Below are 14514 nucleotides of genomic sequence, written 5' to 3'. Positions count from 1 at the left end.
ATATTACAATATCTTATACAGTTGTTACATTTGTGAAATTAAGGTATATAGAAAGAATAGTACAAATATTAATATATGGCATTTGCCTGAGAGCCGATAGCCATAGTAGTGCCCATGTTAGCTGGTTGGTTGCATCATGCCGGGCAATAGCGGTTTAGGCAGCTGTAGTAGTCATAATATAGACCAGCAGCTAGCGGTGTCGCTATTCTTTCTTGGCATACTCTTGATGTGTTTGAATTCATTCTACTGTTTTGTTTTTACCATCATGTCCACCTTTCAAAATTCTATCAGAAACTGTTATCAATCATTAAAAAAAAAACTCCTAGTCTTCAAATATTGAGGTTTTAATCTATTTTATAATTCACTATAAAATTATTCTATATTAGTCTTATTCATTGTTTACTTTATAATTTTCAAGTTAAGTAATAACTCATTTCATTTGAGGGTATATTAGAAAGGTTTGGTAATGGAATTTTGACAATCCCAATTACTTTAAAAGCAAAGTTAATTCTTGTGATCCTAATAAATTTCATTGTTCTTCTGTTTTATACTCTACGATCCTAATAAATTTTATTGTTCTTCTATTATATACCCTACGATCCTAATAAATTCCATTTTTTGCCTTTTATTATTTTTATATATTGAAGTAAATAATTAAATTTTCAAATTCTAGCTATATGCTTTTTTCCAGATCTGTAAAAGGTTCAGAACTTTTGCCAGAATTTATCTGAAACATTTGCTGAGCTTAATCTCCTTGCTTCTTTAAGAAATCTATACCATAAAATAACAATTAACTAATATAAAGGAAGTGAAATAAGAACATCATTATAGAACTCATACTTTATTTTTTTTCAAACCTGAGTGATATTTGGTCTTTTTTACTTTTACTTATCTATATACAGAGAAATAAATAATTAGAGAAAGTAATGCGATTGTGAAAATTTCAAATCTGAGTTTTCATTAGAAATACACTTGATTATTTTGACTCACAGAACCTCAACTCTGAGTCAAAATAATCATGTCTTTACAAAATTGTCTGTGTGCATATTTATTTGAACAATCTAGGTCAAATATGAAAAGTCATACAAAACTGAACTTAATATTTAAGGTAAGTGCATATCTGGGATGTTACAGCTACTTTCTTGCTAAAATTATTGGAAATGCCACTTAATATCATCAATTTTACACTTTTCCCTTATTTTATCCATTATGGCACCAACAATTTGTTTTTCATTGCTTATCTATTAAAATATTTCAATGTTCAGTACAGACGTGAGATTTGGTTGTATGATGGTTTTATATGATCGTTTTTTCATTACCACTATGTTAGAAGTATGACAGAACTTGACTCAGAGAATTACCAAACATTTTTTAAAAGTTGCTCATCATTCTCCTTTAAAATTCCGTTTATTCAAAAGAAATAATTTACGATAAAAATATAGCTGAATGTTTTTCAAATCATGTGCATTTTTTGTAACAGGGGGTTATCAGTATGTTTTACTTTTATGATCTTTGTTCCTTCCAAAGAACACAAATGTGACATCATATAATTTAGAGTGAATAATTCTTTAAGTTGTTTTGTCTCAGTACTCATTTAGTTTCTTAAATTGTACAAGATTTCACACATCTTCCATTAGAGTAACTTGGAGGTAATTGCATAAATGTTTATTTATAGTAAAGGGTATATATATTCAAAAATTATTTAAAATAAAATAAAAAGAATTTTAATAGTTTTAACTTATTTCAAATATAAAAGATAGCTTGGGATCAAATTAAAAACTTAAATATTAAATAGATAATAGAATTTTATTTAAATTTTATAATATAATAGACTCTTTTCAGTTTCTTAGACTCAGGGCGGGTTTCTAGGCAATCAGAAACAGACACTTTTACTATTAACACTTAATTAAATTAATATCTCTTTTACATATTTATATATTTAAATTTAGGTATAACAAAACTAACCAATTTCACAATCTTCTTTTGATGATTCTTGGTATCTTCTTTTCTATAATGCTATGTCCTACTGTCAAAAATGGCTTCCACTCCTTCCAAAAAGCTATGTCTCTCACAACAATGGCTTCCAATCTTTCCCGCTTCCAGCCGACAGACGTCCTCTCACCTGGCAATCCAAACTCAGAGTCCTTTTTTCTTCGAGGGTGACTCTCCCTTTTCAAGATGTCCACTCTTGCTAGACAAAAATTGATAAGGACCTCCTCATCCTGGAAACATTGTTTCACATCCACGTCCAAACAACTAATGCCTGCCAAAAACCAAAACCTGTCTCGATGTTCCTTGTAAACATCTATTGTCGCACAACAGTTATAGATTTACGCAAATAATTTACTTTCTGAATATTATTCCTTAGCACTATTTCTTGACTTCTATTTTTTCTTTAATTTACTGTATTTTCAATTATGATGGGAAAAGTTAAAATAGTTTTTATGACATTTGAATCTGCTCAACATGGTCTTGATTCAACAGATTTTTTGAAGGATATGTACCGCCATCTTGGTTTTATTTTGAATCACGAATTTATTATAGACGATGAAAATTGGTTACCTTGCTTTTTGGTTCAACAAAACAAATGAACAATATTAAAATGATACATAAAATAAAAACATATTAAAAACCCTTTATACATCAAAATATACTATTTACTCAAAAAGAGCATATTACAATATATATTAAGAATAATTTGTTTTAATACATTATGATGTATGAGAATTACTACAATGGTTCATAATTTTACATATATAATAGAAAATTTGGAATCATAACTTTCTGAGGTCAGTAAGACATTTAAATACCAATTTAAATGACTTGCTGACCTTGATGATGATTGATGAATTCAAACAAATCCATCCTGAATTTAGTAAAAAGACATGTGTCCTTGATGTAGAATTACATTTTATACCAGTTGATCTATCATTAAAAATACTATTGCTAACCACCATATATAAGTATTTTAAGGAAGCAAGCTCATTATGTGTCTAGGTTTATAATCCACATTGTCTTTGATAAAAGTTATCAATGATTTTTCTTCAGTTGTAAAAAAAGCCCAGATTTTTATGCAATTGTTTTTTTGTTTTCAAGTTCACCAAATATTTTTACAAATCAGTGTACTTACTTAACTGCATTTAGCAAAATTTCATTTTGCAACATTGAAGGTAAATGGATATAATTGCATATTATATAATTATGATTAATTCAATTAAGTAGGAAAAACAAATAAAAAATTAAAATGCAACATTAAAAATAAAATTCCAGGTTTCAATAGCAGATTTATTTTCAATGAACAAAACATTAATACATCAACAATATACCTTGAAAAAATTCTTAGAATATTATTTAATTTTCTGGTTTTTTATTCTTGTTCCTATTTCAGTTTGTTGCAGATGTTGAAATCATTTTCATTAAATTTTTAATCCCTTTCCGATTTTTTTCTTAGCTTAGAAGTTTTCATGTACAATTAGATTTTTTTTAATTAAAGGTTTCACTGTATATTTGAGGATCTATTATAGAATATTTCCTGTTTTTTTTTTGTTTTTTAATTGTATATTTGACATGATTTCATTGTATATAATATAGCTTATTTTGCAGGTCTTTACTCTATAAAGAAATAAAAATCTTGGCTCTGGTTAAAGATGTTTCATCATACATAAAATATTACGTTTATATTTACTATATTATATTGTATTACTACAATATAATATAGTATGTATTATATTTATGAGCATATTTTTGTATTAACATAGTTTTTTCTTTATTTGAGTTTTAAGGTGATTAATACAAATTTAAAAAATATTCTCATGGTACAAGAATAATTGATAAGGGCATTTCGAAGGAAAGTTATACATAGTTTGATGTAATAGGTATATTTAGAATTTAGAAAACAGAAATATCAAAAGATATTTATGAGATGATAATGGAGATTCAGAGAACTCAATAATGAACTGACTTAATACCTCTCAGAAACGAGGAAATTCCTAGAATTAATGATGTCCTGGAAAATGATTGCTGTTTTTACACTTGTTTTCAACACATGGTTTATAAAGATCTGAAAAAAATTGTTATATTAGGTGATTTAATAAGATTATTTTAATGCAACTTCAAATCAGGAAATTTTGATCTTAATGAAACACATACTTGGAAGTTTCTTAAAATAAAACTAATAGAACATTTTGTTTGAATGAAATTAATACAAGTAACTTACTTCTTCCACAACTATTTGCACTGAGAAAATGACATTCACTTTGAAAAATTACTTCCTTTACACAACCATTCTTGTCAATATATTTCCCACAGACCCGGTTAGCGTTAGGATCATGGAGACAGTCATATTGAATGCAAGGTTTTCCAGGTGACCAATCCTCATGGGTCATACCCAAAGTTGCCATGCCTAAATATTGACATCTTCATGAGAATTTTCTGTTATATTATATAAACTTGAATCTAACACTGAAATGGATCAGTGTGTAAAATTATAAATATCCATAGAAATTATTTATATAAACATATCATCGATATGAATTTGTATTCCTTTATATACAATGAAACATGCCCTGAAGTATGGCGCCCAAACTTTAAATCCAGACCTGGCAACGTGGAAGAAGTAGGAGCCAATAACCGGTTTTAGACTGTTTCTGTTAACACTACAGTTGTTGAGTTATTCTGAGTTTTCGCATGAAATTCTCGAGAACGACTAAGTGGATTTTCATTTTTAGCAAACCAAATCACAGAAAATAGCATTTACATTTTCAGTTCAAATTTTTGATTAAATGGAGGGAAGTACTATTCACCTCAAGTGTACTTTTTTTTTGTTATGTTCTGCCGGTCATTTTTAACATTGGGGAAGAGGAGGGTTACATAAAAGTTACCTACCTATTCTAAGCATGGTGGGTGGTAAAGGTTTCATTCTGTGGGACCGCAACGAAATAAAAACCGATCCCTAAGCCAGCTTCGAACCGGCGCTGCTGCATTAACGAGCTTGCGAAAGTAGACGTCTTAACTCCCTCGATAATAATACCGAAATGGAAATAATAAAATAGCTTTATCAAGCAATAAAGGAAATAAGCAAATAATATTCAAGTGGATTAAGGGTCAGGCATGGATTCCAAATAAAGAGGCAGTTGATAAAATAGCTATTACAACGGGTCAGCCAGTAGACACTAAGTTGCCTTACACCGATTATTATTATTATATTATTAAATTATATCAGAAATAAAACTGGCAAAAACGATTTCAAGAGAACCCCACTGGGTAGTTCTTTAAAAACATATTTCCTCATATCATTCTAAAACCGCGGTTTCCACTAGAAACCATAGGGGAAGGCACCATAAATACTTAAGAAGAATCTAAAGTATTCTAAGAATTAAGAAGAATCATGGAATTTGCAATAACTACCTGCGCAAAATAGGTATAACCAAAACGTTTCAATGCGAAAATTATAGCGGTAAAGAGACCCTTTAACATATCATAACTGAATTAAAAAAACAAAAACAACGAAATATTGTTTAAAGATTTAGATACAAATCAAAATATTATTTATCATAATATATTAAAAGTGACAGACCATGAAAAAATCTGTTACATCCATAATTACTTAAAATCTAAAACAAAACTGTATAATAGACATGTGTGTAGGCAAGCCCCCCTTTAGATATTCGGCACCCAAGAAAAAAAAAAAATAAAATAGCGAACTTATTTGATAGATGATTTCTTTCTGGATACAAGCTATGATTAGGAAGGTAACATTGTTGTCTTGGCATCTTCACAGAACACAACAAACCATTGAAGGAACTAGATGGGCATACGTCGATCCTTTGATAAAAAAGGTAAGATTCGATGAGCTCAATTGTTCATATACTTATCTCTAAAAATAACGGAGAAAAGGAATAAATAAGAACATTTAAATAGATTCCATTCTTCCTATTTTAACTTACAGTTTGCCATTTTAATAATCTCAGAATAATTATTGACAATAAATCAAAGAAGGCAACCATCGTCGATGGAGGTTAATAATAATTTTGTCCAGCAATACCAGAAGGCATGAAGTAAACCTCTCATATTTTTGAATTTATTGTGTGTATTATATATATTTATGTTCAATAATTAAGTTTATGCTTACGTTTATGTTTATCAAGTTTCATTTACAATCATTTATTGTGGTTAAGGTAATAAATAATTAAAAGTAATGATTGAATTTTATGAAGTAGAAATAAAATGGTGGGGTTATTTCTAGTTAATTAACAATGGAATAACTACCAGAATATAGGTAATTAAAGTTTGGCTGTATGGAATTAACCGATGCTACCCACATAGGAGGAAAAAAATTCCGTTGGCTACAGACGGCGCACCTCAATATATACCTAGGCAAAGAGAATGTGGTTTACTAGCCTCTTTTTGCTTTAAATTTTCGTTTAACGGAGAAAAGGTTATGTCACCCGGAATGAAAGTCATTAATCAAAAACCGCAATTCGGAATCAAGAAGGTCACTACACTATCAACCTGTCTAACGCTTACTTCTACATGAGATATCCAACGGTAAGGATCTTGTGCGATGTCGCTTTTGATTCTTAATAAACAGAAAGCTTTAAATATGAAATGAACGAGCACTCGCAGCCTCTTCTACAATTCGAATTTTGAATGATCGGATTTCAAAATTTTCTCGATGATTTTCAGTCTCATTCTAATGTCATCTTCGGTTTCCATCAATCTTAGGTTTTAATGTCATTCCGACTGACCGTCCATTGATTCCTTGTAGATCGTTCAACGAACGGCTACAAGAATGCAAAGCATTGCAATATTATTACTACCTTTATTTTTAAATAGATTCATATTGACTAACAAAACACATACATTATCGTCATGTTCTATTGTTTACTCGTTTTTGATATGGAGAGAAAATAATGACAAGAACGTGATTATTACTCAGACTAAAAAGTTTTGTCGTTTACAATTGTCGCAGTTTTCTGCGCGTAATAGTTCCTTTAATATAATTTCTAAGTATGTTCACATCTTTAAATATCAACGCGATTGTTTTAGTAATAATGCAGTTGCATTGTTATAATATCCCAAAGTCATAGTTGATAAGAATAGTAGAATTGGAAAATTTTAAAATATTCTGATTGCTATAGTTTGGGTTTATTGGAATTAATAAAAATGAGTAAAATTGCCAACTGGATCGGGTGATCTAAGTCACAAGATTGAAAGAAGATGCGCTGGTGTGAAGCAATTTTTTTTTTTTGGTTTTATCACTTGATAGTATTCTGATCAAATTCGTATCGGTGAATTTTTTGTTTTTGTTTTATATGTGATTAAAGTTTTTTTCCGGTTGGCTCTACAGATCTTGTAGATCTTTGGCCGCTTGAACCAGCCTTCTCCACGCCTGCCTGTCTTGGGCTACTGCTTTCCAGTTTGCTGCATGTAGCTCTTTCGATCTTTGTTGGTTCTTGGCCTCCTGCTTGATACTGGCATTCATTGTTGTGTAGAGGCGTCCTGATGGATTGATCCAAGCTACATGTGCCCCCCATCTAAACCTCCTTACCTTCATATCATGAGATATTGACTAACCAACCTCTACAAGCAGTACTGTTCTTCTCCTTCATGTGTTAAGGCTCTGAACCCAGATCGTTCCTGTAATCGTACGCAGGACTTTCCGTTCATGCCTCTCGATTCTGCTTTCTAGGGTACCTGTTAGAGCCCAGAGATCTTGCAGCCGTATATCACAGTTGGCTTTATCTGTACACTCTTAGTTTCAGATTTGTGATTTAAGTATTAAGTGAAATATCCAAACCGGAAAATAATGAATGAACCAAAGAGTTTAGAAGGCTACACAACGCTCAATTGCTGGAATTTCGCTCATTAAAAATAATTCAGGTAAATAAAACATGTGTGTAAGATTGTAAGACTTATTAGTGAATGGATACCTAAAATGTTAATGAACAATGAACCGAGGGGTCAACCGAAGCGTTGGAGGATTTCATCAAGACTGATGTTGAACATTTGTGTTTGAAGGAGCATCACTAGATAGATTTATGCAGCCAAGGATTGGTGGTATCGGTATCGAACCTTCAGGTTCGCTAAGCCTTTTTTATTATAATTTGTGAATTAACGTCCTCATGTTCTTCAACCTAGGGCAGGAAATACGGGCTATCCTTCAGATTATTAACCTATTCTAGCCAAAGTGTAGAAATCGAGATTTATTTTGAGGGTCCACTACGCAATAAAAGGCAATCAACCCAGGCTTGGTTCGAACCGGCACTGTATCTGACACTAGAATGCTAAGTTTGTGGCTAAACACACTCGGCCATCCTCGCTCTCCTGATGAATCACGATTTTTTATTAAGTTTCAGCAACTTTTAATAAAACTCAGTTATGAACATGTTTTTAATTATACATGAAATAATATAATAATAATGTAAATAAATTTCTTGTCATTAAATACAAGAGGACACACGACTGAAAAGACAGAAAGTAGCACTATTACGACACTTACTAGAAAAACAGTCTAAACTTCCAATTCATTACAAAAGACTGGTCTTCACAACTATAATAAGGCCTGTCTGGACATACGGAGTTGAACTTTGGGGCTCCACTAAACCTTCGAATTCCTCTCGTATCTAATCCTTTCAGTCTAAAATCCACAATACTCCTTACATTAGGGGTATTCATGATCTTTAGTTTAACATGTTAAATAGAAAAACTCATGTTAAATAGAAAAATATTTCCTTCTTTTACTATGTTACAACGATTTAATATATTGTTTTATAACATGGTTGAGTGTACTACGTACTCAAATGGAGAATGACGCCACGCAACAGACAAGCTGAGCTCGACACCGTTTTTCGATTGTGTTAGTATTGTTTAGTATGTTTTAAAAACTAATAAAGTAATAGATAACAATAATAATAATATAATGACAGTTGTCAATTAGCTCATCTTGATTCGCTTCCTCACAAGTCAGAGGATCAACAAAACACTCAGTAGCCAAATTTTCACACAACGTCCACTTTTCACTCAATTTAGGCATATAATAAATTACTTTAATCAAAACTTAGAAATAAATAATAACATGAAGTTTTGGAAGAAAGGGTTATTAAACAAGTTGCTCAAAAAATCCACCAGGAACTCTTATGCATTTAACATTTAACATGACTTTAAATAGGGCTGCTCACAATTCTATACTTATAACATTTAACATGGCAAAACATTTTATATTTAACACAACATCATGAATACTCCTTTTGTCACAAATAAAATCATGCCTACAGACTTTAAATTTTCCATATGTAACCCGAACGAGATATCAATCCTTCATTTGTAAACAAAGTTGCTTCCTGTATCTTCTGAAGCGCCTGAAAAGAAGGTGGATTCGAGACTTTCTAAGTAGAAATGTTATTAGAACCTATGGGTAGTTTCTGTACAAGCCTGTATCATACCATTATAATCTAGTATCAAATTTACTGGATGTATTTTTATTTAAATGCAGTTATGTCAATAAATGAAAAAATACAAGAGGAAACTTTTTGAAGTTGGTTTATGTTTCTCGTTGGTGCCGAAAGTACATCTCAAACCGTATGCGTGTTTATGTTAGGAATTCTTTTTGTCTGTGTAATAGTAAGCTTATTAACGTAAGTAAGCTCTGAGAGTAAAGTTAACCGGAAACTTTTTCCATGTCATGCGATTAGTTCTATATTTATTCTAATTTAAAAATGACTATAAACATTCACACGTAAGGATGAACAATATTAAAAATTATATAAAATAAGTCATTTGAAAATATACTCACATGTGACTAGAAAAAACACAAGGACAAGCTTCATCTTCAGGACCTGAATTGAGCCTGCTGCCCCCTCTTAGCAACTAGTCATTATATTCTGGTTATCAAATGACGTCAAACCTGTCAAAGCACCTTGGAATAAGTTGGAGAAGGCACCTCTTAAAATATATTCTCTCATGCAAACATACAATTATTATCGTACATTTAATGTTTTAAAGTGCACCTATGTTCTTGCACATTGCGAGAGAGGACTGAGAAGTTACACATATTAAATAAATTAATGTTCTTCACGCTATAGCGCTACATAATAATACTATTCCTGGGTTAACAAAACTGGTAATACCAGTATAATGGAAGGACTAAATTATTTGATCTAAACATTATGGAACTATGGTTATTTACTGGTCCTCCAGGCTGGATAGTATATTGGGTAAAAGTTTCTCACTCATACATAACTAAAAACCTAAAGATGCTTAGTAAAAAAGTTATTATTATTTTTCGGAACACCCTTTTTATGAATTCTTTTCTTTATATTAACACTTGATTAGATTTGAAAAAGTTTTAAATTATTATAGTGCAGTGAAGTAAAGCAAAGAAAAAAAAAAATTTCATTCGGAGCTTTATATCTTTAAAACTACAACCAACCCTAGAAAAACTAATGGGACATCATTTAAAGTAAAATATTAAGTAAATTTGCTAAAACTTGACCCGTAATAGAACTATTCATGTTCATTAGTTCCCAAGATTTAGCTTTTTAAAAAGCAACATGTCATAAAAAATCAGTAGTTTGTGAATTTTGTTTGAGAAATTTATGTCTCAAAAACGATTGGACGTACAAATATCTATTAGCATTCAAATCAAATCTAGTTTAATATAATATAAAGTAATACATGATACTTATATTAGCAGGAGTAGTATTTTACAAGACATTTGCTAAAATAAATTGATTTATGGTACACGAACAATATTTCATGAGCAAAATTCATTTTCATATGCCAATATAAAAAAAAAAACTACTACCCCTACGAAGATAAGTGTCATAACCTACTTCATAGTAAGTTAAATCATCTTTATTTTGAGTGCTGGTGAACATCTGTACGTCTAACATTTCCTGAGATATTTGGTTTAGTAAATACGAAAAGTTTGTCCAAACAACTAGAAATCAACATTTTATGAATTTACTTTGTCAAATATTATAAAAACTACTACTCCTATGAAGATAACTGTTATAAACTAATTTATAGTACATTTAACTAACATTATTTTAAGTGCTAGCAGACATCTGTACGTTTTATTTTTCCTGAGATATATTTTTTCATAAATCAAAAAGTTTTGCCTGAACAACTAACAACATTTTGATGAATATCATGAAAACTACTACTCTTACGAAGATGCATGTCCTTATTACTTTAAAGTAAATTTAACTAGCTTTAATTTGAATGCTAATAGACATTTCCACCGAATGGTTTTTGAGATAAAGATTTCTCAAAGTAAATTCACTAACTACTAATTTTTCAGTCCATTTTTAAAGAAATGTTGCTTTTTAAAACGCTACATCTCGGGAACTACTGAATTCAAATTCCCCTATTACGGGTCATGTTTTAGTAAATTCAATCTACTTTAAATGTCTTCTTAGGTCTTCTAGTATAGCTAGTAATTTTAATGATGAATGAAAATTAATTTGTTTTTTATAACGTCTAAGCCGCTATTTTTCAAACCACCTACATATACTTGGCAGACTCATCAATTTTGACTAGTAATTAAACATAGTTTTCATTATAGTAATCGAAAATTGGGGTGAAATAGCTGCTTTTTTTTACTCCGGCTCTTGTACAAATCGATATTCTAAGGGCTACCGACTATCTATCACCAATTAAAAATTAAAAGGTTTTAATATGCCAGTAATATATCATTCAGAAATAACAAAACAAAATTTAAATGAATCGTTGCTGGATTTTAGTGACCATATTTGGTGAGAACTCGATACGAAAAAAGAATTCATAATTAATGTCCTGTTATTCGAGATTCAATTGAAGCAGTTAGGGTAAAAACCAACTCAAGGTATTTTTCCACACACGACTTTAATTTTATTTTTTAGGAGTTCTCAATGCATTATATCATTTCCCAAAGCTATATTAATCTTGAGATATGCGACTGCTATCTTGAAATCTTAGAATTACGAGTTATCAAATGGTTCCAAGAAAAAATAATAAATTAATAAAATATGAGCCATAAAGAGCTATTTACGTTCATCAGTTACCGAGTTACAGTTTTTTTTAAAGCAACATTTAAAAAAAATGTACTGAAAATGTAATTGGTGAATTTATTGTAGTAAATATATATCTCAGAAACCATGAGAAGTATAGATGCCTATTAGCACACAAATTAAAGCTTATTTAATGTGCTATTAAATAGTTTATAGCGTTTATCTTCGTGAGAATAGTAGTTTTCATGATATTTGATAAAAATAAATTGATTTCTAGTTCTTGTTAGGGGGAGGGGGGAGCTACAGGGAACCACCCCATTCTAAACATGTTGGGAGCTAAAATATTCATTTTGTGGGACCGCCACAGAAATATAAGTTGACCCCCAAGGCGGGACTCGAACCGGCGCCGCTGCAGTCAATGCTCTCCAACTCGCTCAGCTACAAACAGTCCCACATTTTATCCAATTTTTGCCCCTCTATTTCGGTTTAGCATCAGGATATAATTTTGAATAATAGCTTAAACAAAGAGGATGAAATGCTGAACATTTCCCTGTCTCTCACTGTATGCAGCTACGGTTTTTTGTTTTTCGAGATATTTTAATCTAAATACAAAACGCGTCACACTTTACCCAAAAACGTCACGAAATCAATTTACTTCTATATAATAATTTGCCTTTAGTTGTAGACCGTTGGTAGAAAGTTTCACTTCAAAAAATTAGAGTAAGGAAAATATGAAAAAAAAAAAAAAAAATGTATTTATTTCAATAAAACATTAAAAACAACTTCATTCATAAATTGATACACAATAATCACTTCGGACCTGACTTTGTAGGTTTTTCACACTTATTTTTAACACAAGGTTCATAATTTGCTGGAACAAAAAGAGAAAAATTAACATTTTCTATATAGTTTAAATTACTAAAAAGTAATATTATCTACTGTCTATGTAATAATAATATTACTAATTAATCTAATATTTGTTTTAATATTAGCAGAGTTGTACCTTATCAACGATAAAACACGATTGATACAAAATTAAAATAAAATATAAAATTGTTTCTACACTAGGTATAATTCTCACCTTTTCCACAACTATTTGCACTTAGCATGTGACAATGGTTTGTAAATATTCTATATTCCCAACAACCGTCCACTAATTGCTTTCCACACACAGGATCATAGTCCGTCGTACAGCTGTAAAAGATACAGGGGATTGGAGGCCGGTGATGGGTAGCTGTAATACTAACCACTGCTGAACCTAAAATAATAACAAATGTGATTTGTTTAAACACACCTAGTGCAAATTAAAAGAGTAGGTATTTTAAACGCTTTTGGTTATGTTGATACAAATAGTATATTTGCATGAAATTAAATTATTTAAAATTTTTTACCATATGGAAAGTAATATGATACAATCGCATAAGGGTAAATTAGTAATTTCTACCTTATTATTGATATATTGATAACCCATTATTTGGATGTTATTCCTTCGTTTCGCAAATGAGAATATGTTTTTAAAACCATATTTTTTTGTTTTGTAACTAACAAAAATGTCCATTTGCTTAAATTAAATAAATTTTATTCAATTTTAGTCTCAAAACAATTTATATTTCTTTATAAGTCCGACGTTTCGGCTATCCTCAAGGACAATCTTAATACAATTTTAGAACCATATCAATTTTAAAAAAAATTATGCAGGTTATTCATTCCAGGTCATTAATTTCAGTCCACAGTTACCCTATTTTCTCAATTCAACATATCAAATTAAAAATTTTAATCACAGTCAACCTTAACTACTACGTTGTCAACTTTTTTTGATATTTCTCTCAGGGTTCACGAATTTGAACACAGGTATCAGTATGCCAAATCAAATAAAACAAAAAATTAATTACCGAAATCAGTTCACTTGTTCAAGAGATGGTGTCAATCAATATATTTTTCCTTGATCTCTATTAATGTCCGTGACGAGCTTATCTCTAATTGGCCTCCAAATAGAAACAAAATATTTTATTTTTTCAAAAAAATTTATTTTATTTTTTTCAAAAAACCATTTCATTTTTTCAAAAATCTATTTCATTTTTCAAAAAATTGTATCCTATTTTTTCAAAAAAATGTATTTCTTTTTTTCAAAAAAATTTATTTTATTTTTTCAAAAAATTCATTTCATATTTTCAAAAAATTCATTTCATATTTTTTTTTTAATTTTATTTTATTTTTTTCAAAAAATTTTATTTTGTGTGTTTTTATTATTATTATTTTTTTTTGGTTGGATTACAAAGCATAATAATAAACCGAAATACAATTTCACTCAAATTTTGGAGCTTTCGAAAAAGTTCAAGTGCTAAAGTCTTACTGTGCAATAGATAATATTACATGTAAATATATTTGAATAATGGTATTTTCTTGTGAAACGTTTATAATTTATTACTTGTATATATAAACATATTTACGTAGATATTTTCACATTTTTATCAGTAAAAATCCTACGTTTACTGATTAGATATTTCATCCTGATATTTAAAAC

At 30.0% G+C, this 14514-nt stretch overlaps 1 protein-coding gene across 3 annotated transcripts in view; it reads right to left on the bottom strand.

The window, feature by feature from the left end:
* Nucleotides 1-9886, bottom strand: part of LOC106690896 (uncharacterized) — a 14016-nt gene extending 4130 nt beyond the window's left edge. Inside the window, exons 1-3 of one of the 3 annotated variants that reach the window (XR_001344686.3) lie at nucleotides 9794-9886; nucleotides 4217-4402; nucleotides 3969-4060 (exon numbers count right to left, since the gene is read on the bottom strand). Coding sequence is in view for 1 of the 3 variants with exons in the window: in XM_014436488.3 (XP_014291974.1) it covers nucleotides 4217-4402; nucleotides 9794-9827 (220 nt within the window). In the remaining 2 variants the exon portion in view is untranslated. The remainder of the gene's footprint in view (nucleotides 1-3968; nucleotides 4061-4216; nucleotides 4403-9793) is intronic. The other 2 variants (XR_010844036.1, XM_014436488.3) reach the window with 2 other exon arrangements.
* Between the last annotated feature and the right edge of the window lie 4628 nt (nucleotides 9887-14514).

This window comes from Halyomorpha halys, unplaced genomic scaffold, assembly GCF_000696795.3.
Source record: "Halyomorpha halys isolate HHAL.00 unplaced genomic scaffold, Hhal_1.1 Scaffold1951.1, whole genome shotgun sequence".
NCBI lineage: Eukaryota > Metazoa > Arthropoda > Insecta > Hemiptera > Pentatomidae > Halyomorpha > Halyomorpha halys.
This window is presented reverse-complemented; position numbering and strand designations above follow the sequence as displayed.